This window comes from Kryptolebias marmoratus, linkage group LG1 (assembly GCF_001649575.2).
Source record: "Kryptolebias marmoratus isolate JLee-2015 linkage group LG1, ASM164957v2, whole genome shotgun sequence".
NCBI classification, from domain to species: domain Eukaryota; kingdom Metazoa; phylum Chordata; class Actinopteri; order Cyprinodontiformes; family Rivulidae; genus Kryptolebias; species Kryptolebias marmoratus.
In genome coordinates this window covers 20,982,141-21,009,804 of record NC_051430.1, presented here as the reverse complement: position 1 = coordinate 21,009,804, position 27,664 = coordinate 20,982,141, and the positions used below count along the sequence as shown (strand labels likewise).

The 27,664-nt window shown below is 38.0% G+C and overlaps 1 protein-coding gene across 2 annotated transcripts in view; it reads right to left on the bottom strand.

Moving 5' to 3' along the window:
* Window positions 1–18,433: 18,433 nt before the first annotated feature.
* ccser1 (coiled-coil serine-rich protein 1) overlaps window positions 18,434–27,664 on the bottom strand; it is a 113,306-nt gene continuing 104,075 nt past the window's right edge. Inside the window, exon 11 of one of the 2 annotated variants that reach the window (XM_017413923.3) lies at window positions 18,434–22,920. In XM_017413923.3, coding sequence (XP_017269412.1) covers window positions 22,192–22,920 — 729 coding nt within the window. In that variant the 3' untranslated portion in view covers window positions 18,434–22,191. The remainder of the gene's footprint in view (window positions 22,921–27,664) is intronic. The other variant, XM_017413924.3, reaches the window with a different exon arrangement.

The following is a 27,664-nucleotide window of genomic DNA, read 5'->3' as shown; positions in this document are numbered from 1 at the left end:
AGAATCCTCAAATAGACTGAAGTTTGCAATTCACACACACACACACACATATATATATTGAAGGGATTTTTATGGTTAAAAGTGAGACTTTACATGAAAATCTTTAAGAAAAAAACTCTTCAGTCTGATGACAGCAACATATTTTGGTTAAGTTGGAACAAAAAGCTGGAAAAGCAAGTAGTACTAAGAAGAAACAGCTGGAGGGACATGTTGCAACTAATCACATTAATTGGCAACAGGTCAGTAACATGATTAGGTTTAAAAAGCATCTTGTGAGTCTCTCAGATGTAAAGACAGGCAGAGGTTCAGAACTCTGCAAAAATAACTGCATATAGAACTAAACGGCAAGTTTAGAATTGTTTCTCAGAGTATAAAAAAATGCAAAAAAAAAAAAAAGAAAGAAATAAACATCTCATTATCCACAGTGCATAACTTAAATATAAGCTCATGAGAAACTGGAGAAATTTTCTGCTTAGAAGTGGCATGGCCACAAAATCAGTACCAGAAGGGTCGTCGGGCGACAACATTAAAACACCCTCAACTCTATGCTGGAAATCACCCATCCACAAATGTTTCATCATACAGAGAAGAAATATCTGGACAAATTTCAGGAAACACAATTCTCTCAGAAACAAAACTCATTGAAGAAAATAAATAAAATTAATGAGAAATATTAAAGCAAAGCAAACTGTATTGTGTTTTCTTTGGAAATCATGGACATGTCCTCTGTACTGAACAGAACAAGGGCCATCCAGCTTGTTATTAGATCTCAGTTCAAAATCCTGCATTTTTCATGGTAAAGAGCTGAATTAGTGCTTTTGGAAAGGGCAATTAGCACATTTTGGAAGGGCACAGACATAAAAAGGCAAAATATGACAAAGATGACTCAGATTTAGAATCCAACAGCAGACGGCAACAGGACTACATTGCTCTCCCAAAAATGTATCTGGTCTCTTTAGTTCCCAGACATTTATGGACACTTGTTAAGAGACACCCATTGCTGCCATTAAATTCAAAACAAGCTCTTATTTTTCATTAAATCGTACAATGTTTAAATTTCAACATGAATAAGTAAATGGAAAAAAACACATTGTAGAATGCTCTGCAGAATCTAAACAAGTTTAATGACACTTTTAGTTCAAGGACTGACCATTTATCCTCCTTAGGAAGCTCTCCTAAATGACTGTGGCTGAGCCTCTGTGATGGCTCACTAGCTTCATGATAAACAAGAACATGAAACTGAAAAACAAAAAAAAAAAAATTCTACTTCTGACCATCAGCAATGGAGTACCACAGGACTTTGTGCTCTCCCCTCTGCTCCTCTGGGTGCGCACCAGTGGTTGCAACGACACAACCCCCCAGTTGTTTGTTTTTATTATTCATATAGGAGCATAAAAGGCATCATAAACACACTGCAGCTCCTGGAAAGTAATAAATACAATTCTGAAAAATATTCAGCCTTCAGTTGAGCCAGCCAGCTGTGTGACACTCACAGCTTAGTCAGTCAACCCCCAGCATATTACAGTGGGTAGGTTTGAACTACCAACACAAAACCACGCCCCACTTTTTACGTAGCAGCCATATAGTCCAGGGTTTTCTTTTCAAAATTCCATAAAAAGTCCAAATGAAGCAAGCATGACTATCCTGGTCTACAGCAAAGAAGAATTTGGATTCACACAGGAAGCTGAATAGTTCATTTTAGTGAAGCTACAAATGCATGGAGGTAAATATTCACAAAGCAATTGAAATAATAAGGTGCTATAATGCTCCCCCACTCTAACCATCAACATTGCAACAGTAGAGTCATTTTTACTGCCCACCACCCACCTTCCCCCTCTCTCCCCTGCCATTTCCAGAGATCTCAAAGCAGCATAAACTCCACAGCCAATAAAAACATAATGACAGGATGGTTTTTCTTGAGGTAGGTGAAGAAGCTCAACCTGCCAAAGGCAGAGCTGATCAAGTCCTACATCACCGTTATCTGGTTCGTCATCACGCCATCCGTCACTGTCTGGTACAGTGCAACAGACAAACAGGACAAGCATTAGTTACAATGTATGATTCGCTCAGCTGAAAGGATCATTAGCTGCAAACTGCTCCTCTTTGATCATTTGCTCTCCAGCAGGGCCAAGCTGCACGCAGGGAAGATCATCTCTAACCCATCCCACCCAGGACATGTGTGCTCTTTGAACTTCCTCCCTCAGGCTAAAGACAGAGCTAAAAAATAAAAGTAAATCCACCAGCAGACACAGGAACAGCGTCTTTACATAAGCAACTGTCCAGCTATAAAACTGAACCGTTAGTCACATCCCTGTGGTTATTCAATTGTTGGTTGAATGACATCCAGTGTTTACACTTGTCACTTTTATAAATGTCATGTATCTTATCTCACGTCTCACATAGCACAGTCCATATTTTATTTGAAAACCCTTTTTCTCCAAACAACAAACACCGTTGCCACATATTATTCCTGTTTGTCAATCATAATCTAATGACTTTGGCCATGTTTTTAGTTTTATTGTATTATATTGAACTGGGTCATTTTCATATGAGGGAACATGATGAACAAACAGCCAAACAAGCTTCTGTTTGCTGTGTTTAAAGTCTTTAACTTGTTAAATGCAACGCCTTTAAATCCATCAGCATTAAGACCCTGAAAGTGTGTGAAAATATGGACGCGATGATCAGGACAAACCCTCACAAACCAAGATGAAAAAGCACTATTTCAGTCACCCACACAGACACACGTAGGATTAGTGGAGCCTCACAGTTAAAAACCACAAACAGCAGGAACCTCATTAAAGCCGGCAGGACCCAAAGGATGTCCTGAGCGTATCAAACACTTTCCCTCACCACTGAGAATGTGACACGTATTTCTGAACCAATGGGTCATCATTATCAAATAGAGGCATGACTCACCCGCTCACACACTGGGTCTCTACAACTCTCTCCATCCCTCCCCTTTTTTCCATTATCGATGAGACACATGACTGCTCACAGCTGCAATGCATCGAGGGAGCCATAAAACAGGTCAAAATAAATATTCTTCAGACACATGCTTTGGACTCTCAATACTACAATGAAATAGGCTCTGATAGACCAAGAAGAAAAGGGTGGAAAGCAGGAAAGAGAAAGTCAGGGTTGCCTTGTGTGTTTTATAAATGAGGGGCTTTTATGATTCAGGAGAATTTTTCCAGTGGTTTCACAGCAAATGTCCTTTACTATGATAACCAAGTTTCAATCAAAAAGAAAAAAAAACATCACTATGGCAGAAAACTAAACTGAAAATACAGTCCTTTTTGAATTTCATTTCATTTTAATTTACTTAAGAATGCAGCAAGGTAGCCATGTTTGGTACTGATTAATTTATCTTATAGGTTAACAAAATTTCATTGTAAATTTCATTGTATTTCATTAGAATCTCTTTTTCCAATAGCTTCAACACCAGCAGTGCTGTCTTTGCCTCCTCCTGTTTCCATGCCACAGTTTGGAGCCATTCTTGAAGACAATATTTTACCTCTATAAGCCTCAAAAAAAGTTTGTTTTTTCTCTCCCTTGATCTTTATCCTGAATATTAAACACACACGCACACACATACGCAACAAGAGGAGCAAGCAGTGTGTTTGTGCCTGTTGTGTGAGTGAGATTTAACAGAAAGCTGTTATGACTTTCCAACAGAATGAGGAGTTCACCTCTGGGATGGCTTCTTCTGACTTTCACCTCCTCTCTTGCTTTGCTCTGACAGTTTATTCAGCTCCTTCTCCCTCTTCCTGAATTCTAAAAGGAAAAAATACAAAATCCAATTACTTGTGGCATCAGTTCTTACACCTTGCTCTTACGTTTGAATTCTTAGAATCACAAAAGTGTTTTAAACATGAAAACAAGCCTGTGAGCAACAACATCACTCAGGAACAGCGTTACTCTGCACCCTGCAGGCTGTAGTGGAACAATTGTTCTGATAAACATATCTGAGAGAAGTTGGGCCAATTTATTACTGTTTGCAACACAGCGGACAATAAGTGAGCTGCAGCTGCCAAACAGGAAAACATGATTTCTGCATACAGTTGCAGTTTTAGAACCTCAACGTGAGACATTACACTTATACACTTCATATAGAAGTTCTATAAAAATATATGAACTTCCAAAACTTCCTTTCATACAAGTGTGTTCACAGTTCATCTGAGATGCACTTAATGACAGATTTCTCTGTACCTAATCTGCCAATAAAGCAGAATTCACCCATTTCTGTTCATTTATCCTAGTTTCTACTCTTGAATAATGTCTGAAAGCTCCTCTAAACAGTCTAATAGCTCTCACTGTTGAGAAACATAAATGTACTTATGAGGACAATGGCTTAAAAAAAGCAGGTAGATAAAAGACAATCCTCTTGAACATTTCTACTGTTATGCATTATTTTTGGCAACTAAAATTGCAACAAAGTGTTGCACTGCCTCCAGCTCATAATCCATCTTCATAACAACTTCAGCCATGCCCAGAATAAGCTGCAGTGTTTTTTTTATTATTATTATTATTTTCAAAATCATCTTCACCTTGCCTTGGAAATATTTTACTTCTCAGGCTCATGAGTCCTTGTAGCTCGTGTAGTGCTTGTGTGCTCCCTGCAGTGTAGTGGTGTGCGTGAGTGCTAACCTGTTGTGGGGAACTTCTTGCATGTTTTTGCCTACAGCACAAACATTACTCCAACCATAAAATGGAAGGCTGTACAGTTCGGCTGTCCTGCTCCAGTTCTTAGCAGTCCAGGCTCTTAACATATTGCACATTAAAATAAAGCCCACTGCCAAAACTCTGCATGTTGTTGTTTTTTTTACATTTTGCCGCATCATTTTCAGTAATATTAACATTTTTTAATCATTTTCTGCCTATAACACTTTGATTATTCCACCTATAAACATCTGTCTCCGCTCTCTTTTTGTTGTCAGCTTAAAATAAATTAAACTTACTAACTTAAATTTCTTTTTTGTTGTGTCAATCTCATTCATGATCATCTGTATCCACCTTCAGCTATATGTTGTCAAAAATTCTGCAGGTGAGCTGACATTTGCTCCACTTGTTCACATCGATACATTATGACTGTGTTTGCTGAGAGACTGAGGCTGATGAAGACTGGCTGCAAAAAGGTTGTCACGCTGTTTAGGTTGACCTAATTGATCAAATTTAATCTTTAAGGCTCACTGATAAGCCTTGGACATGGAGATAATTAAATATCGAGTACAATACTTTTGTGCTAAGGTCCATAAAATTGAATACAATCAGAACATTCGTTTCAACTTTCTCGAATTTGTTCAGCTTAGTTGTCCAAGAATCCTGCACTTCAGTAACCTCAGTTTTTAGATTGTCACCACTGCTTAACTTCAAATAAATTAACCATTTATAAAATTATAACTCACAAAAGGCTTCGTGCACAAAGTTTCAACTGATCAGGTAAGTGTAATCTTATTTAAATTTTCCAATGCGTTATCTTATTTCTGTTGATAAATTTAGTTCTTTAAAATGCTTTTAGTTTGTCCAAAATCAAAACTACAGCTAAAGGCGCTGCATTGAACACATTGAACATTGAGCAGAAGGGCAGAGTGTACTCTTCGCCAACACAATTAGCAATTACTTGTTTAATTATTTATTTCAGTGTGGTGATGTCTGCACAGTCCTGAACAGATTAAACCACTAAGGACTGAGGATTGATACACCACAGGATATTAGGTCCTACTTCCTGTTCTGAAGAAAGAATCAAAATGTGTCACATTTGTTTTTGATATTGAAAAATAAAGATCTTTTTTGTTATTTAAGACAAATATATTTTAAAGGGTTAAAGAATATGTTGTGGCAGATTTAGTCAAATTAGGCTTTGTTTACATTAATAAAGACAACATGGATGGGTATGTCTATATTTCTGTCGATGCCTTAAAATTGCATGCATCAGAACTAGCTTATCTTAGTAAAAAAAACAAATAAAACAATCTGACAGCTCAAATAAGCCCAGAGCTGAGAGTTAAGCACGTCTGTTGATGTCAATGGCACGGCTTGAATTTGTTTCTTGGATGCAATGTTTGGTTTAGATAAAACGCCTGTTTATTGGGTCCTGTCTTTATTTATTTAAAACTTTCCTCTTCAGCTTAACTACGTTGAATTGGGTTACTGTTGTTTTTCAGTTTAGGAAGCCAAATAAGAAAAAATTTCCTCCCAGGTCCTGCATACTTGTAAAAAGCTCTTATTCTCAGTGTGAATATGAGCCTATACATCAGCATGTTGCCCCTAATTGGTCATCTGTTCTACTGCAGACCTGACAACTAATGTCAGTGGAACTTTGGCCCGTATCCAGGCTACAGATTATGCTGTGTCCTTTAAAACTAAATAGATAAATAAATAGGGATAAAAACGTGAATCTCTGCACAAACTTTTAGCGCCGTGAGTTTCACATGGACACGGGTCATCTGTGTCATCCTCACAACTCACAGCCATGTTAGCTGCAGAAGGTAAAACATTTGTTTTTATTATTTTTACTTTCTTTAATGAAGCATACATATTGTATAATTAGCAGTGAATTGAGATCCAAACCCTAATAGGATGTTCTGCTTGATTTAAATAATTCCTCTCTGGGAGAGAAGTACACCTAAATACACGAAGCACAAAGATGATTTAGTTCAGCATTCCAGCTGCTCATTTAATATTTCCCAAAAATTAACTCAAATTTGATGCCAAAATATACTTTGGAACTGGTAATAATTAGTAGAAAAATGTATCTTTGTTCATTAAACAATTACTGAAAACTTTTGACACACTATCACAAATGAGTGCTTTCCAACTTATGTCAAATATGAAAGTATATCCAATAATACTTTGATTAGTGAGGCTATCAGACATGAGCAAACGTTAAAAACTTTGTAATACAATACAGTTTTAAATAAATTGTTATTTAATAATGAACCAATTGTGATACAGTTTGACTTTAAAAAATATTAGGACAATATTAAAGTGACAGAGTGCCAGAGTTTAATTCCCCATTTTCTCTGAGTTAGTGATAAACTCTGCAGATGAATTGCTTTTTGTGCTTTCTGCATTAAAATTCTCAGTTCTTGAAACCGAACTGCCAAGCGGCAAGCCGTTCAATTTCTAATATTTATAAAATATTGGAACAATGAAGCTGATTTATATAAGGTCATTTAAGATTTTTAAATCCACCTTGTGGCAAAATTGAAGCTCACTGCCAACGAGGAATTAACCTTTCCCTGTGGGAGGAGCTGAGACGTGATGAGTCCTAAATCAAGCCCCGATGGTTTTATTGGTTTCAACTGTAGCTCTCATCAAGTCTAACAACTTATGAACTAACGCAGCCACCTCTTACATCTATATATCAAAAGGACACGAGGCCGCGTGACTACAAACACACATGCACACACACGCGTTGCAGTTTTACACACATCAAAGCAAAAAGCACAAAAGCCTGCAGCTTCTCTTCTTAGCTTTGGTGCATATTGAAGTGCGTGTCAGTGAGTGTATGTTTTGTGTGAGTGCAGCAGGTCTGAGCAGGTGTGTGACTTTTTCTCATCTCTCAGTGGGGCTGAAAATGCCGAGGCTGGCTCTTCTTTTCAACATTTTCATGGATTTTTCTCTGCGGCCGCAGAATATGGTCACATTTATTAGCCCAAAAGAACAAATTGTTCTCCTATAAAAATGGTTTTTAGGTTTAAGAAATGTCAGCCTGGAATTTCACAGCAGAGGCACTCGTAATTCGAAAGTCCACTAGGAAATAATGTTTGTTTAATGTTTTAAATATAGAAATGATCAAGATACATAATACATGCTTGTATTTGTTTTGTTTTTTTATTCATTTACCTTAAACAAAGATGAGTTATGTTTTAACAAATCTAAAATTTCTAAAGGAATAATGAAAGGAAAATGAGTCTTGGTTTTGAACCTTGAAGGGATAGTTTGAATTCTTCAAGGTAGGGTCTGTAATAGTGTTTACATAAAACATTATGAGATTGTAGTCATTTTAAGATGACAGCAGTCTACTCAGGTGTTGGCCGTACTAAGCCTTTAGCTTGTTATTCCTTTCACATGAAACCATTTCTACAAACTGAGGTATTTCAAAAAGCTAGCCACAATAGATGAGATATTAACTGTTCATAACCTCTCCACAGAACCCCACTTCAAAACATATGAACTTTCACTTTAGCAGTATCATTACACTATGACTTTGCAACAAAACTATTCTATATGAATGTGAAGATCTCACTACCATCAGGAAAAAGCTCAGTTTTCTCCTCTGACCTCAGCTGATGTGTTTCAACAGTCAAAGAGTGAAGGACACAAACACAGAGCAACAAGCAGGTAAAAGTGTGAGACAAACTAAAGTACATTTTTTAGAACGAATGTGAAAGGAAAAGTAGAAAATACAAAATGCAGTAAATATAACCATCATGGCCAAGAGCTGTGACAAAAAACTGGCAGAAAACACAAGAATCCAGCCAGGATGTGTGCTAGAGAAACTCAGGAGAATTAAACAACAGCTGAGGAAATTAGTCAAATCTAAAACCAGGTGTGACGGGGCAGAAAGGAACATGATTTACCAAACAAAAAAAACAGCAAGTAAATATACCAGAACACAACACAAGAAAACACAAAATCTATGACTCAAGAATAAAGAAAATCAATGAGACAGAACCAGGAAAGTACACGAAATTACACAAAACTGAGGTCAAAACACAATGAACCATGACAACGTGCACATCTGGAGAGCACTCTTTCTGCATTTCTACTCTATATCCTTCCACAAGATAATCTCCTCTTTTTGACTTTTATCTTTTTAAAATCAAAACCTAACTTGACTTGCTAAGTTGCTAAATAGTTTGTTTCTTTGTCCTCCGACAGGTTGTCTTACAGATAACTAACTTCTGACTTCCTCTCTCATCTACTCTCCAGCCTCTCATTCCAAAATGTCTTAATGGTACAGTGGCATCAGATTCTCACAACTCGGAATTAGTGGAAACCATATGGTAGGACACCGGCCGGCATAATTATATCAAATAAGAAAAGGTGTGTTGTGCGAGTGTGTGTGTGTGTGTGTGTGTGTGTGTGTGTGTATCTGGGAGTCAAAGTGTTTAACTGTAAATGTAGGTGGCCCCGTCGATAATCATGCAGCAAATGAGCCTGCTGTTGTTATTGTGGTCCAATGACAGCTGCTGCAGCCAGGAAGCACTCTGTACCACACACACACACACACGCACACACACACTGAGTCACATGCTGGCAAAACGTTGACTGCTGCACAAACTGCACGCAGACACTTTTCTTAATACACAGCAAACGTCGAAAGCCAAGCAGCTAAAGTTCTCTGAATGCGACGCAGGGCTGTTAGACGTCGCCCTCAGAGTAATAACAGATCACTTTAACCTTTAAGGTTCTTCACAAGTTTTGTTGTATCTCTTCTTTATTGTTACAGGTTCTTCCCTAAATGTCAAATCAGTCGTTCTCTAACACTTCTCCTGCCAACCCGCCAATTTGCCTGTCAGTATTATCCACAGCATCATTCTCTGTCACTATTTTAACATCACAAAGCAGTTTGTTGGTCGTTGAATAGACGTCCTGGATGGAAACAAAACAAACAAAAACACGCACACACAACTTTTTATGGCAGATGTGAATTTCTGACCATTTCTAATCTGCCTTCTCTGATTTGTTTTGGTTTTTATTTTCTGTTTTCTACAAGCAAATTAGATTTCTAAAAGTTTAACTGACAGTTTATTGTAATTATTCTCACACAGGAGAGTACCACTCAGCCCATAAAGTTAAAGCACCCACACTCCTTTTCTCAACTACATTCTGTGGGATATAGTGTCCCAGGTTAGTGGACAGACTTTTTTTTTTTTTGACTTTTTTAAGTAATACCATAATAAAACCTTTGCGGCTCTAAAATACTGCTGTTATTCTTGCACTTTGTAGCCATTCCCTGTGCTCTCCCACTGTGGTTAGAATGTGGTGTTGCTTCTGTTCTAATAATATTTCACTTGCGAATTGTTGATTTAGGATGTTGAATTCAGTAAAAAAAAAAATAATAATAAAGAAAAAAAAAGGTGGGAACAGCCACAACACATTTCACACCTCACGGAGAAAGACTGCTCTAATGTTCCTATTTATGGCGCACAAACGTGTCAGTTATGTCCAAATTAAATTTACCAAAACACTGAAGTAAATTTTTATCTGACCCTGTAACCGGCTTTTTACTTTGAGCTGACGTTGTAGACGTTAAGGTCAGAGATCTTTGTCGACGTTGTTGTTTTATTTATATCATACAGTAAATGTGTTTGTTAATGGTGACAAAGAATCATATCAGATAAAATCATAATAATTTAAATAAATGTTTGAAAGCACCTGGAAGAGACTGAGAATACGTTTAGATGTGACTGCTGAGGCAAACTGGTTTCCTGAACCACGATAAGTCTAACCTACTCACTGACATAACTCTACACAATCAGTGGAGTTTCCAACTACAGAATCTTTTCTTATTGTTTTGTTTTTAGAAAACTTTCATACTGTAAAAAAGCCCCATCCAGACCCAGTAGACGTGTTGTTTTCAGAAATCCTCCGGCTTTTTAATGCAAATTTCTGCAGTAACAATGAACAAAGCAGCTGTGTGCGTGCTGTCAAAAGGTCTTTCCTGTTGCTACTGTAAGTGAGCCATTAAAATGGGCTGTGCCCTGAATATTTCCTGAATTTCTGCCTGCACTGATTATTTTCCTGGTCAAACGGAGGACCAGCAAAAATCAGGCTGAAACAAGGTTTGAATGTTATCTGGCATTGAGGTTGTTATCAAAATAAAAGCTTTTGACTGAGTTAAAAGAAATGTTGGAATGTAAAATAAATACCAGAAGATCAATTCTTCAACCTTCACCCAAACAACTGCTGCATGCCAGTCAAATTTTGTCATTTTAATACCCAAATTCATTTTAAAAAACTGGCAATTTCATATAATCATTACAGCTTTTAATCCAGTAAAGGTTAAATCAGCATTGAATTTACCAGGAACTGAAAATAACCCTTTCTTTTTGTAAACTGAGGTGCACGGACACCTTAGATTTTAAAAAGCAGCTGTGAAGGAGCTCCAGAAGTGCTATGTCGGCATATTGATTGGCCTGCCTATGTGTTTTTCTCAAAACATTTTAATATCCACATATTTTTCAGCTCCACAGAAGGAAAAATGGAGCTTTGAAGAGAACCAAGAGGGTTTTGTTGAAAGACATACAGCTTGGGTTTATTGAAAGTGACTTTTAAGCAGCTGAAGTGCACTAACTTTGAGCTTTACATCATCAGAAGTCAACTATTTTATTCTTCCTTTTACTTTTTGATATTGTTGTCTGTTACATGCCTGAGTTTATTATAAAAAAAATTAACAACATTCCTAAATACCTGTGACTCGGGAGTTTAAAACATGTTAATTACGGAATGATGATAAAAAAAATAGATGAATGTTTTCCTGATATCTCATAAATGTTCTGCTTACTGTCTCTCTGGCTGACAGTCCTTCAAATAGCTGTTGATGGACAGGTAAATACTTCAATGATGCCTCAAACAGCTTTGTGCCTTTTTCAAGAAAATGCCAGATGTTGCAAGCCTGTTTTGCAAACTTCCTGAAACAACTGGTTAACTGTCCAAGAGTCTGTTAAACCTATTCCAAAATTTAATATTCTCTTCAACTCTTTGAAACCTCTTTTTCCTGGATAGCGGGGGAGTAATGTGACTTTTAGACTGCAGGCAACAGCTGGGAAAGAAACAAACAAAAAAGACGATAATGGTCTGAGTTACACAATCCCTGCTTTGTCTTTTGTCCAAAATCGCTTTACTTGTTGAAGTAAAGTTCCTGCAGATGGGAATGACACAATAGCAGCACCATCACAAAGGCCTGATGGACTTTTCATTTACATCTTCACATTATGCCGACTGGAGGAGCGAGAAAGAGACAGCTGATTGGCTGGAGATGGAGAGGACAGGAGGAAGAAGTTAAAAAAAAGAGAGAATGCAAGCAAAATTAAGCACCTCTGAGCACCAATTTCCTTTAAAAAGGCAAGAAATGGCCCATTATGTTTTACATTTTGACTCTCTGTAAAGGAGGAGGAAAAGAGCAGGGATGTAGAGTGGGTAGACTGAAGGAGTCATCAGTGGATAACAGTATCTTAACATAATACCATACCATCTGCTTCCAGTAAAAGCCCAGACTAAATTTGTCTTGTGTTCGACACGTAGTAATCCGGTACCAGAAAGCAGAGAGCCACTGAGTGGGCAGCAGAAGCATGATCATATAGACCTGAGCCAACTGTTACATCAACTGCCTGCTTCAAAGACAAAATGCTGTAGGTTTTATAAAGCTGTCAGCCAAAATCTGCTGTATTGTTCCTCTTTATTTGGAAAGACAGAGGAGTAGTGGGGAGTCAAACGATGGCTCTGCGTTAAGAAGTCATGTCATATCAGAAACATCTCTGGTTTCAAACACGGGACCAAAGAGGGATGTTGGAAGAGCACACAGCAAACTGACAGTACTTACAAATGTGAATCACCACAAAGAAGATGATGCAAACCAACATGTAACTCAAGCTGAGGGCAGCAGTGAAGATTACTGAGAAAAGCACAGTGTCCAGCCATATTTTTTGTTTAGATGCTAATGTGTCTAAAACCTTCATTGGTTATTATTACTTGTATTAGAAACTAAAGAGATGTGTTTGTTGTTATTGGTACCCAGCATTAATCCAGCAGATCTCTCTGGTGCAGCTTCCGAAGGATCAGGGACAAATCACAGTTGAGACCAGCAGCTGTGGCTTCAGCTCAGTTTGTGTTCTCCAACATCCACAAACTGGCAGGGTACGAGGGGGGGGAGGGGCTCCAGGGCATTCATGTCCACCACTGACTGCAAGTGGATCGAAGTCTTCTGCAAACGTGGATCTGAGAAACTCTCCACTGATTTAAGATGGTGAATAAAAGTAGTGAGCAAACAATATCTGATAATGTTCAATACATTTCAGAATTAAAAGCCTAACATTCCCTGAAGGATTGAATGTCACCTGCCGCCTTTCATGCTGGAGTTTTAGACTTAGACCATCTTATGATGGGAAATGATGGAGTTATAACCCTTTTGGTCAAAGCCTGTGACGTTATTTGTGAACATGTGCGATATTACAAGATCTTGTATAATATGCTGAGGTACGGGGTGAGAATGACTCTCAGCTACTACCACAGCACAGGTTTGCTCTGTAAAATTAACTAGACTATAGACATTTTTGTGCTTGAAAAGGTTGCTTAGCTGTGTCAGCCATCTTGAATAGGGCTGACTCCAAAGGTCAATCAGCTGTAACTGTCTATCCTGTGACTACTTTCTAAAGGTTTCTATAAAATCCATCCACTGGATCATGAGCTATCCTGGTAACACTACATCATTTTGCTGATAGCTATATACTTTGAAGTCATTGATAAATAGTTTGAAGTTTTTTTGATTTTTGTTTTTAAAGAAAGCCACATATAAGTTGTTCGAGTGCCAATTTCAGGTCAACAGAGAGACCAACCCAAGAGGCTTTACGTCTTCAGATGGAAGCTAAAACTCTACTTAAGAAACCCACTGGATTATCAAGTTTATCACCAATTTCACCAGTTAGGAATATAACTTCTCTTCAAGGAAAGCCAGAGCTGCTCTGCTCTGCAGGGGACCACAGTTTGTTGATTTTTCATTTTTCTCTTTTGGAGACTTTGTTAGCTGGAAACTATTGGACAAACTCCACAGCTCTACTTCAAAGACATCTGTGTCTCTTTGCTGCACGCTGCTTTACACTTGGAAACTGCTTCCTGAAGGGGAATCCAGATGCTTTGCGATTAATGAGAAGAACATTAATTCGACAAAAAACAGGTAAACTATTTAAAATTTCAAACATTGTGATCACACATGAAATAATTAGTGTAAAAGGTGAGAAAAGGCACTTGTGCTGCATTTCAGTGAGTGATGCTGGATGTTAAAGAGGTTTATAATCTCAACTATATAATTTGTGAGAAAGTCTGGGAAAAAACATCAAACTTAAAGACTGATTATTGTAATAATACCACAAACTAATGCATTATAGTCGTATTTTATGTGCCATTTGACTAAAGTATAAGGGAAACCATTCTTATAATCAACTTTATATTCAGATGTCTGTCTTCTGATTCATCAATCATGGATATCAGCGAGATTTTGGATCTGAACGGCACAGTTCTATCCTGCAAGATTGACAGATTGCTTTGTCTTGCACGTCTGAAACAGACATGATTACTCATGAGGGCTGCAATCATCTCACAGTCTACATTAGGTGTGCTGAAGGCAAAAATGATCATCCTTGCATGGCTTTTTCATATCGTCGTACAGCATGTGAATAAATGTGTTGCCAAGAAACTGCAAATAGACATTTAATTCTATCTGTGAAAGTAGAACGCTCTCCAAACACCAACTGATCCAAAAATGGCAGCAAAAAATGGCTGAAACCAGCGCTGACAAATGACTTTGATAATATATAAAAAAGAAAAATATGTATTTTAAGTCATCATATTTAAATAAAAACTGTCAAGCTCAGTTTTTAAGGCATTTTAACTTCTTTGTTTGATTTTTGTCTTATTTTCTCTACATGCTAAGCTCTGTTAAGTGCTTAAATACTGCACTAATTATGCGGACTAAATCTAGTATCAAAATAAAAAATAGAGAGGAAAAACAGCATTTCACAATATCTGAAGCTGAGGACAGAAGGTTCTTTATATGCCACTGGGTTACAGTAACCTCTGTTCAACCTTGTTGGGCTGATATACCCCAATCAATCACATTTAAACCACTGACAGGGGAAAAGAGTAACACTGATAATTTCTTTACAAAGCAATTTTCTTCAGGGGCACAACTGATGGCAGCTGCCTGCCCCCACAGGACTACACATTTTCTTCACGCTACTGAAAAAAAAAAAAAAATAGGAAAACATAGAAAGTCAGAGTCAGCTTAAGGGTGGTGAAGAAAAGAAGACTCAAGTGTTCAACCAACATCCTGCAACACAATATGAGCTGGGCAATTTAGTCATCTTCCAATGTAAAATGTCAATTCTTTATAAAAACCTATAAATAAATCGGAGCTCTGCTGGAAACTTGAATTGAATAATTGATTTAGTTTTTGTTTAAAGTTAACATCTACATCTACTCCTAAAAGAGTCACAATGACAACAGATGCAAGTCAGATGAAGGGAAAAACTTTTATCCCTCTCTTATTTATTTATTTTGCCAGTTTCCAGAGTTGTGTCAGTCTAAAGCTCCGGATGTTGGCTTTATTACTTTTTATGCATCATTTCAAAAATGTTTACAGCAAAGCTGATTGAAAGAACATCTGAAGCAAAAGCTAATTAGAAATGTGACAATTATCTACAAATATACAAAGAAAACATGTTTCTGAACCAAAACCCTTTATAGAACTGGGGGGGGGATCAGACCTCCTCCATGAGAAAATGCCTCTTTTTGTGAAAAATTGGATGATTACTGGAATTTAAAGAGTATCTGGTTAGTTGCCTTATTTTGTCACTGTGGTCGTAATTGTTGCTGGCACTGATGTAGCCCACAGCTGTCACAGAGTCATAAAGTGCCCTGCGTCCATTGAAACCTTATGATACACATGTTGCACATTCACTCACTTTTTCTTTTTTTTTTCACAGAAAAGTTGTGTAATAAAACAGCAGACAGTCAAAAATTACAGCAACTGACTTCCAGTTACTTTGTTTTATATATATATATATATATATATATATATATTGAGGTTTAAATGAAATTTGCATGTTTTAAGTCTTCATGCTTAGAAAGTGCAGTATCTGTGTGTGATTCAAGCTCTACAGTTTATTGGCAGCAACCTAGAACCAACAAAAATAGCATGATTTTACAGTAAGTGGAAGTGTGCATGTGTGTGAGTGTGTATGTGTGTGAGTGAGTGAGGGAGATGTGTAGCTTCAGGCGTAAGGGAAGGCTGTGTACCAGAAGGTACTGACTGCAAGCTGTGCTGGGTGAACGTGTGTCTTCCATTCCTGCAAAGTGAGCAATCTAATAGCCTTTTGGCCATCCAACGCAATAATAAAGTTTGCCTCGGACAGTTAGAGGGGACAACAAGATTTATTTACTCAGACAGACAAAGACAGACAATGACAGGGAGAAAAGTGGGGAGGAAGAGCAGAAGAGTGAGCAAGGGACAGATGGCTAATGGCTCCAACACTTCCTTCTGCATTCTGTCCAAATCTGAAATGCCAGCCCAGGCACTTGCACATATAAGGTGAACTAACAGTTGTATTTTATAGAAACTGCACAAAACTCTAAACAAAGCTGGCTTTCTTCCCACTTTAGATTACCAGCCAAGCTGTGTAAAGGACATAAACAGAGTTTGTTTAAACCCTCCACCAGGTCTCTAACACAGATACCTTCCTCCTACCACTAAGAGAAACCAACAGTGGTAGATGTTCTCAAAACAGGCAGATTTAAAAAAAACAAAACAAAAAAAAAAACAGGTGGTAACAGATTTTATAAAGCTCTGATCTTGTTGCCAAACTGGTGTTTTTCAACTGAGTCATCAGTGACATATTTAATTGCCACCTGTGCATTTCCATCGATAACAAAGAAAAGGTGCGACAGGACATGAGCAGTTCTGCTGTTCCCTTTCACGATACAGAACAGCTGCTAAACAGCACAGAAAGTAATTCCATATTAGCACAGAAATGACAATAAAAATACATGAAAAGGCGGCGAAGGGGGTATCTTTTTTTTTAAACCCTGATTGCATCTCACTGGATTTTCAGCAGTGTCCAACTCACTTTCCTTCTCAGACATTTTCTAATTTTCTACATAAAGTTTCTTAAATTAGAGCAAGCAAACATTTGTGGCAGAGCAGCTAGTGATGACTGTACAAACTGTACAAACTTCTTCTTATCTTAAATGGCTTTTTTGATATTTTAAACACTTTCATAGATGGTGAAAAGTGCCGGCCGTAGTCTCTTTTCCAAGTTTATCCATCCTAACCACCGACCTGCAGCTTCTTCTTGTTCTAAGTAACTGACATTTATAACCTAGAGGGTGCTCAGATAGTTTTTTTTTCAATAAGACATAAAAAAAACACTTCTTAAAATATCGACTGAATTCTGCTCATTATCTCAATTCATGCAAATCTAACTAAAAAACACTGAATGTCTAAAAAATATATTTTGATCCACTTGATATTAAAGCTTTCAGCAGCATCTCACAGATTGAGTCTAGCACGACACAGCCACTTTATCCACCTGGTATTATGTTAATATGCACATGGACACTTTAATTAATTTCTTCTTGTCTTGTTTCATTGTTTACTTATTCACTTGTATTTGTTTTTTTGGGGTTTTTTTTGCACCATAACACCAGAATGATTTCCTAGCCTTTAACTCATTTACTGGGAACGGCAATAAAGTAATTCTGATTCTGATGTTTCACTTCATTGTCGTTAAGATTCGCCTGAATTAAAAGCTTTTTTGTCTAGTTTTATCATATGTCATAGTGATAAAGGATCCTTTGGATATATGCATGTTTTAATGTTATTCAATGATTTGTTTTCTGCCAGTTAATAAGTGAGTGAGTCACTTCGACAGCAGACTCTTCAGAGCAGATAGTAACTGAAATGCAAATTTTGCATCCTACAGAGAATTCACCACGATCTGCACAAATACGCCTCTCGTCTATTAGGTGATCTCTTTGGCTTTCCGAGCTCTGGTAATCAGAAGTGTGTTTACTGATGTGCTGACCTTCTGTCATATCAATTACAGCAAGTTAGGAGCAGACCTGCTGTCTTCTAATCCTGTGTGCTCTACTCAGCCAGTCAGAACATCAGCAACACTAATTGAGTGAGTCCAGAAGAGAGAAGCATGCACAGGTCCTCCCTAAGGGGTAAACAGTTCAGTCTGCATCCCACACACACACATGGGTGCCTACAAACTCATGCTAATGTAATTGATTTTCTAAACACTTTTCATACTTTATGGTCACTGCCAAATGAAAACATAGTCAAATATTCCACTGAGGTAGAATTGCTCATGTGTGAACAAAAAAAAATCTTTCATATGTTGCAGCTGGAAAAGTTTTTAAGCCTTTCTTTTAGAGTGATGGCCATTGAGACTTTTTACTCACCGCTTTGATATATGTTCTACTTTTAGTCTTTGATTTTTTTCTTTCTTTCTTTTCTTTAGGGATTTGTACAGTGAAATGTATTTGGAGACGGGCGAGCAGTTCCTTTACTACTTTATTGAAGTGCGCCTTTTAATGAGAGCTTATTCCACCTGCTCTAAAACATCCCAGACAATCTGCAGACACAGATGATATTATGATAGAAAAAGGCTCAGATAAATGATGAGAGGAGAGAAACATTTGCTGTTTTTAATCAATTTTATTTGTATTAAATATTACCGATAACAACACAGCGGACAAAAATCTTTTGATAAAACATTTGTCATGTGAACAAACATTGGGAGTGTTGAAAACTGAGCCGGACAGAAAGTGAACAGAAATACTTTGGCTAAACATACACTTGATTTTTTTTTTCTTTCTTTCTTTCTTTTTGATTAGTTGATTAAACCAGTTTGTGAAAAGTTCATCTAAAGATGAAAACAAATCCATGAAGAAGGAAACTGAGCATTTCTCGCCTTCGTGCAGATGGATCACAACAACAAAGACTAACTGATAGTTTTATAGACTAAAAAATACATAGATGTCAACCTGAAACAGCAGAAAGCAGCTTTTTTTTTAAAAGATCATCATCCACTTTTAGGATACAAAAAAATCGCAGTGATGTCTTTCTTTGTAATCTCAAGCAAGAAATGTTGGATTTCAAAAAATAAATTAGAATCCTCTACCGTCACTCAGGAGCAAGTGAACAGGCCTTTACAGCCGAGAAATGAAGAGAAAACCTCATAAAAACTGTCATCTTTTCTGTTCTTGTGTAACCCCAAGGCCTGAAACTCTTTGGCTACAGGTCAGACCTCTGACTGCATAAAAAAAAATAAAACATGCTTTCTTTGTGACGTTTCAACCTTCTGCGTGTCAACAAAAAACATCTTTAAACCATCATAAAGTCATTTACACAAACAGAAACTAACATTACCAAATCAATAATTTATGCTCAAATATAATTCATTATTACAGGTACTTAAAAATAAAAAAAAATACAATAAGAAAATTAAAGAACTAAAGAACTAGAACATCATATAATTTTTCTTTACATTAAAATTTTAACAACATGATTATCATTGTTTTCATTTCCATATTTATTATTATCATGACTACTACATTTACCTGGAAGTGCCAGTAGGACTTTAGGAAACTATTCCTATGACAAATAATATAAATAAGGCAAAAAAAGAGAAGTAAAAATAAATAATTTCCCAAGAACTGTAGTGTCTTAAATGCACAACATGCTGCTAAGAAGAAATTGAGATTCTCGAGGTGTGTTCAGTTTTGTAGAAACTTGTCCCCGAGCGGTGAAACTCACTATCAGTTCATCCTTTCAGTTTGGAAAGAAAAAAATAAATAAATAAATCTATGACTTTGTCAAAGACCTCAAGGCCACATTTGAACTACAATCTCAGATGTGGCCTCTTTCTTTCATGACATGTGACATAACCAGCTGCCTCCCTCTGCGGTGTGTTCCTCGGTGCAGCTGAAACGAGTGCAGCTGCTTCAAACGCCGAGCAAAAATAAAATCTGTGTGGGCAGTTAAATACTCTCCTCACAACATTTCACACGGTGTCAATGACATTCTAATCCAGGTTTTAATTAGGGATGTAAATACTAAAGAGGTCAAACAGCAACAGAGCAGGATCACCTGTAAACAAAAAAAGCAGAGTCCAGATGTGAAGGGAACAACATTACTGCTGCCTGTCTGCTCTGTTCAGGTAGTTAATTGTATTTATCAGATCTAAAAGTGCTCCCTGATTAAAAAGGTGGAATGAAAATCAGCAGCAAGGTGGGTCCCAATGCGCCGAAACGGGGAGTCACTACGGCAGAGATGATGACAGATACAAGCTGTGGCTCAGCAGAGGAAACGGGAGGAATTAGAGGCCTGGAAAGAAGCAAAGAAGGACAGGCGATGTTTGGGGAGGCAGGGAATGTTTGGATGCTGGGGGAAGTAAAGAGCATGGTGTACCGCAGAGACAGATTGTAGATTAAAAAACAAATGTAAAAACAAAAGCCGAGCTTGAGGGGACGGTGGTAACAATTAGAATCAAAAGAGGGACGATGACGTCTCAGAAAACCAGAGCAGGAGGAGCTGCTGCTTTGTTTTTCTTCTTTTTTCCCACCTCCACCAGGTTCTTCCCCTCATGAAGTGTGCATTACAGCGCACACACATAATTTACACAACTCCCCTCAAGCCAGGTGCTATTTAGAGACAGACAAGGTCAACAACCCCTCCAACATCTCACATGGTCTGTAGATGCCAGGAGCTGTGAACTATTCGTCTGCGCCGACTACAAGTTCCCCGGCTGACATTGTGGGATCCGTTTAGCTCCGAGCCGAAGGGGGGGGGAAGTTCTGTAACTGGTCGAAGGTTTTGTCAGTTTGCAGGAAATATATTCAACAGTGGCACATTTAACAGGTTGTTACACAGACCAGTAATAGTAATAAAATTAAAAAAACGTTATAAAACTGTGATACAGTCAGCAAGTTATGGCAGGCATCTCAATTTAACTCAAGTGGCATGTGGTTTTATGTTAAAAAAATATATATCACTAGAGTCCAAATAAGACCTCATTAGGTTAAACTTTCAATAAAAGTAAAAAAAAAAACTGCCTCTCTGTGGAAAGTTTTGGTCTGTGCAGTTAAATAAATAGGAGCAGCTTGTAAACTTGTCTTCTGGTTCTTTCGTGTTAATATTTGCTTGAGTACACAAGTTTCTGTGTGATTCTACTCTGTTGTTGGCTTCTTTACACAGACTCGGACTCGAATCAAGCGAATTTAAAAAGACTAAGAAGTTACAGAAAATGTAAGGTTACTGTATTGCTATTAGTTTAAAGATTTTCTCTTCTTTTTGAACACTAAATATGAGTATATATTTTTGAAACAAGTTGTGCCAAATCAAATAACTTCGGTTTAAACTCGTGGTCTAATGTGGTCAATATCTCCCTTTAGAATGAAACTATATATTCTAACTACAGTACTATTCATGGACAGAGACTGAATCTTGTATAGAGTATATTGTGGGTCATATGGGTCAAAATGGTATTTGTACAATAAGAAATCATTCTAGTTTCAAGCAAAGAATTCATCCAGTTGTTTATATGGAGCATTTTGTTTTTATACAAACAAGTAATTGTCTTAGAAGTTGTGGCATGTTTGATTCCCTTCTTGAAACACTGAGATGAAAACTGATACTGAGACTTTATGGTAAAAAGAGTATAAAATGGCTGACAGTGTTCTTTTTTTTCCCCCATAAATCCTAAAAAGCATGCAGGAGAAGGATTGTAGCTGGGGATCTTCACCAAAACATCTCTTATTCTGGACCTCTGTGGAGAGAGGATTTGATCTGATGATTTGGTGAGTTGAGAATGTATTACCACAAGCAGACACCGCAATCAGTCCCATAATTCCTTAAACTGCGAATAGATTTTGGTGCTCAAGCAGAGAAATAATAGATAAAAAATTAATCTTTAACAATGCAGACACCTCATCTTTTCATTCAGTTTTATCACCGTGTTATTAGTGCAGATGGTGAAGCAGAGATATCACAGGCGATGTCTTTGTGTCAAAGTGTGCGTTTAAATGTGGGTGACTGCATTTGTGTTTGCGTGTACAGGGAAGCATCTGAGAGTTTGTGTGTCTGTGGGCGTAAGCTCATCTGAACTGTCAGCATGACACAACGTGGGAGCTATGATAGACGGGTGAGTGCCTTTTTTCAATCTCACAGCCTGAAATGCGTGTTTGTGTGTGAACTTGCATATGAGCGAGAGGAAAAGCCAGCAAATGTCTGAGCAACATGTGAATAAAGGGATGGTCTGGATTGCAAAGCGTGATTGTAAGCGCATGAAGGGGGGGAGTTTAACAGAAGCAGCAGCACTTTTGCTTTAAATTCTCACTTGTCCTCACTTAACTTGATGATATGGCTGCTTATGATTGGAATGATAATGATTGTGTGTCTTAAGTGTCTCTCTGCGTGAGAGCTTGCAGTTCAGCAGTATGAAGGGAATGCTGGAGGAAGACGTTTTTACGACTGTAGCTATGCAGGGACAGAGGGCCTCGAGGCGGCTGCCCTAAACGTCCGGTGAATGTGGAGGAGGTCGAGGAGGTAGAGGAGGAGGCTGAGGAAGGAGTAGTAGGTGTAGGTGAGGTTTGCTCTGATGAGGAGTTGTTCCGAGAAGGGCTCCCCCTGCTGGCAAGGCTGTGGAGGCTCGAAGAGGCGCTGGCGCCGACTGCACGAGGGATAAGACTTGGTGGATGGTGATCTCCGCCTCCTCTTTTTACTCCTCCTGACAAACTCACTCCACCTCCTCCTGCAGTCAGGGACTCGGAGGAGGAGGACACCCCCCCGGGCTGCTTGGAGCTCAGAGATGGCGGAGCGGTGTGACTAGCTGACTCCGAGTTGGAGCTGAGGTTCGGGTGTGAAGCTTGAAGCTGGGCAGGTGGGGTGGGTGCCGACTGAGCGGAGGATGAAGCCAGGTTCAGAGGAATGATACGGGCTGCAGACTGACCCAAGACCCCCTGGTGGTGGCGCTCAGAAGCCCGACCGTGCAGGGGCAGACAGTGATAGGGGTGGTGTTGGTTAGAGGGGTCCCCTCCGAGTGCTGCTCCCAAACCCCGCACCACCCTTCGGTCCCTTAGAGCCAGGCTGCTGCTGCCTAGTCCTGACCACCGGCCTGGATGGCTGATCTAAAAGAGAAAGACAGAAGCAGATTTTTTTTTTTTTTTTAAGTTGAGAAATCTAACTAAGAAACAAGTGAACAATTCACTTTGATCTTTTGTTTCTGAGTGAGCCTGTGACACAGCCTGCCATTTTTCAAATATTAGTCACTGAACATGTCTCGAGAGAAAACACAGACAGACAGAGACAAATAGGGAGACAGGAAACATGAGAGAGTCCTGCTCCATGTTCGGTATAGATTGTTAATTGGATGACATTTGGAGAACGATCTCTTTGGGCTTTTGCAGCTTCATCTAATTGTTTCTAAACCAACCGAAACCCTGCTCTCTAAAGAGCCAACACACACACACACAGACTCAAGAGAAACAGAACGAGGTAGCGTGTGTATGTATGGAGATATGTGCTCGAGGTATGAACGAATCCCCGCTCACAAAGCAACGGGCTCTCATTCCCTATCACACACACACACACACTTGAACACAATAGGGAAGATGGCACATAAAGCTAGATGGCAGAAAAAGGAGCCACCTGTTCTGTTTCACACACCACTGCACCCCCTTATGCAACATATCTCATCACTGGCCCTCTCCTCTCTCTAACTCTCAATCTCACACACATACAACCAAAATCACACTGGGGCCGACTGTGCAGTGTTCAGTAAAGAAATACAATCTCATCTGACACTGAAGCTCCAGGGTAAAGTGAGCGGATTTGACATTTTCTAACACAATGGCTGTGTGTGTGTGTGTTTTTCTGGTCTGCGGTGTGCATATGTATGAGCATGTGTCTGCGTAAGCGTATACACATTCATGGCGTGTGCGCGTGTGCAACATGATGCCCATGTGCCTTTGTTGTATTTCTGTGTGCTCAGGCATGATAATCAACATAAAAAGAAACACTGTGTTGAGGCTTTCAGCAGAAAGTTGGTGCGTTGTAGTCACCTTACTGATTGCATGCCGTACAACAATGGCACTCACTGTTAATTCAGTCATTTTCTCTGCATAACTTTATATACTGCTAATTCATAGCTCACTTAAGATTACAAAGAAATTAGGTGTGATATTTTAAAATAATGTGTTTTTAGGATGGAAAATGTTGATTCTGCTGTGTAGCATTTATTGCTACTTCTTGAATATAGCCTAAATCTAGTACCTTAGTGTTGTTTTAATTCTAAATAAATAGTTTGGTTTTTTTTAAAGGGTGTTCTGCAGAGGTGTTATCAGAAATCAATATCTTACCTGCAGTAAAAACCACTCAGAACGTTATCAGTTTGAATTATCAGACATATAGAATAGAATAGAACATACTTTATTGTAACAATACATTAGATTTTACAGTCTTGTATTAAACTGGTACTTAGAAAAATGTTTTCTAACATTACTGGCTTTAACAAGACAAAAAAGGCATCTGATTTAAAAAAAATTGTGTTGGATATTTAGATTAAAAAAACTCATTTGACTCATTTGTTGCACATGACACTTTTTAATACAAAAAAGTAAGTAACTGAGGGGTTTCTTGTCATGCAATATACAGAAAGTAGCACTAATTATACACGTGTATTTAGCTGAAAACGTCTGTCAGTGCAATGACTTGTGAAGGCTTCCAACCCCTTAACACCAGCAGACTTTAAATATCTGGCTCTGAGGTGCTATTTCTAGCTCTTTTTTTGCATTTCAAAGTATGAAAGGATTCTGCAAGGATTTAGCTGACTGAGCGCTAATTTAGTTTGCAGTATGGAGAGTTGGGGTAAATATGGACGTGTAAAAAGATCTTGAGAATAATAATAATAATAATTAAAAAAAAAAAAACTGTGAACAGGGATGACCTGTCATTGAATCTTTTTGTCCCTGATACGAATCTTCAAACTACAGAGTTAGGTTTTTCTCTTGTTCCTTAAAAGATAATAATGAATTTCTTGTATTTTTCTTGTTACCTTTAGTGTTTGCAAAAAAACACCCCCCATTTTCTTCATGCCTTAAAAAGAAAACAAAATCTACATAAAGAAAACATTTGAGCAGTTCAAAAAGCGTTTTAAGGATTTATGCATGCCGGAGTTTCAGCCCACTACAAAGGTCACATTTCTTTTTGTAAAGTCTTTACGCCTCAGAGCAGCGTGTCTCTTTTGTAGGTAATGCCCCACCTACCAAATAAAGAACCACTAATTGACGAGCTCATTAGCTTCAAATATAAAACAAATCTGAACTGAAGCTAAGCTATCAGCACTTCAGCTGTTAGGTCTCTATATGCTTTCATGCAACACTCTGCCAAAACATCAAACAGTGTCGTTGTCCATACAGCCTACTTAAAGAGCTTGGGGAGTGCATCCCTGCTTTCTAATGGGCTCTAATGGGTGGATAAACAGTACAAGACTCTTGCAGATTCCCTGATCTAATTAAAAGGAGTGAGAATTACCATACAAGCCAAATTTTCTACATGGGGCGTTGTGAAAGAAACATGAGGGAATTGCCACAGTGTGGAATATCTACAGTGGACTTGCACACTTATATGGGGTGGCTTAATTAGGGCTAAATCGCTAATCTCGTGAAAAAAAAAAAAACTCTATAGCGTTTTACCACATTTGAGAAAACAACAGAAGGTAGGCAAGAACAACAAGATACACATTGGCAGACAACTTTGAAAGAAATAATTACCAAGCACCACACAAGAGCCGATTGTTAAAACATATGTTCTGTATCAAAGGGACATCTTTGATCCAACTTAAAAAGACAGACTCAATTAATTAAATCCAGTATAACCTAAATGGTAAAAAAAAACCTGACGGGTGTGTATTTGAGTGCACCATAGGTACAACCAGATGGGGAAAAAGATGAAAATAATAATAAAGGTCACCCAAAAAGAAACACAAAAGTCAGCAATGGAGGAAAAAGAAGGTAGAAAGAGAGGAGCTGAGGAATGAGAAACAAGGGAAAAGGTGATTAAAAAGAAAGATAAAGAAAAATGACACCCAAACTAGAACAGACAACAAGCTGCAGAGAGAAAGAGAGCAAGACTGATTTACAAACTCAGGTGTCCTTTCTCAAGTACACACTCTGCGGCAATCAGGCCTCTTTGCCAGTTACAGGACAGTCTGTGTGTGTGTGTATGTGTCTGTGTGTAGGTGTGCATGCATTTCTGTGTGTGTGCAAACACTCGGGAGAGTTTCCCCCATCTCTCTTTCACACACACACACACACACACACACACCTAGGTAAATCAGAGTATTGATGGGAGCTCCTCTTCTGTGCGTTAGTTTTTATGGAGCCGTAAAGAATAGCGCAATGGTGTAATGGACAAGTTTGCATAAATTAGCTTCTTTAAATCCTAAAATAACCTTGTACAACATTTGTGACCATTTGTCTTGGTATTTTCCTACAGAGAAAACAGAGAGGGATGAAAAATAAATTTCATATGTATGTTTGCCTTGAAACGCAATTTGTGGCTAAAATATAGCTGGACTTATAATTTGAGTTTATTTTTTAAAAGGTAATACTTCATTTCTAATATATATATATATATATATATATATATATATATATATATATTTAATACTAACGAGTTGAGTTGATAGTAAACAACTAAACAAAAGCAATGCAGATAATTGGACAAAGAAATCTTGCCAGTTGGCAGGACAATGTCTCTGCGGCGTCTGCTGCGATATTCTGCACCCATCTGAACACTCCCTTGGTCTTCCACGAAGTTGTCATTATAATGTTTGTGTAAACAACTGACAACTCATTGAGCATGGTTAGCAAAAAAAAAAAAAAACTAAAGCAAAGTTGCGTCAAAGAAAGTCAGGTCTACACAAGTGTTACTTTGCAATATTTGAATTCATGTCATTGCCGCTGCTGCTCCTGGGCAATGGGGATAAAATGCATTTGAAACGAAAAGTTTTCAGCACTCCACACTGAAATAAGACAGTCAGTCACTGGTCTGTGTCAACTCTTTATCTTCTACCCACATACTATGAGAACAAAGTAACCCTGTGCTTCTTTGTAAGTGTGAAATGATGAGGTGTTTAGTACAAGACACCCACACATATAGTACTCCAAGTTCTATTCTGATTATAATCAAATACATTATTGAGCAATGAATCATCAGTCTAATCCCCATCAATCTTCACTGAAAAGACAATCTCATGAACATCTGGTCTGATATTTATGCTTAAAGAAGCAGAGAGATAGAGCTGTCAATGTCAAAAAAAAAAACCTCTGGACCTACACAATTAATTTTATCTCAGCCCAAATTAACTGTAACCATAATGATCCTGTCATTATTAAGGGAACTTGAGGAAAAAAACAAGCTTCTTTGGGGTCCAAAATTAAAGAAAATGCATCACAATTATTTAAAGAGAGCCTATAAAAGGATTTTAATGCACTGCTGGCAGGGGTGGAAATTAAAAATTATGTCACAAAATGTTTTACCGGCCACTCAAATATTTTACCAGCCACTATTTTTTGTTGTGACAAAAAGTTATTTCATATGATGATGATGATGGTGGGTGGAAGCAGTTGTGGTGCCCTACAAGCTGAACAACACCTCTTTCTGGACACTGCATGGAAATAACTAGATTTTTCTTATTTTATTTTAAACCATTAAAAGATGCATATCTGTACATAAAGATTCAGACAAGTGAAATTTCTTTCTGTGGAGTGTTTTTGAAGTATTTTTTGTGCTTTTGTAAGTTTTTGTATGTAAGTTGTAATATTTTTCAGACACTTGCTGCTTTTAATGCATAGATCTATTTGTGCTACC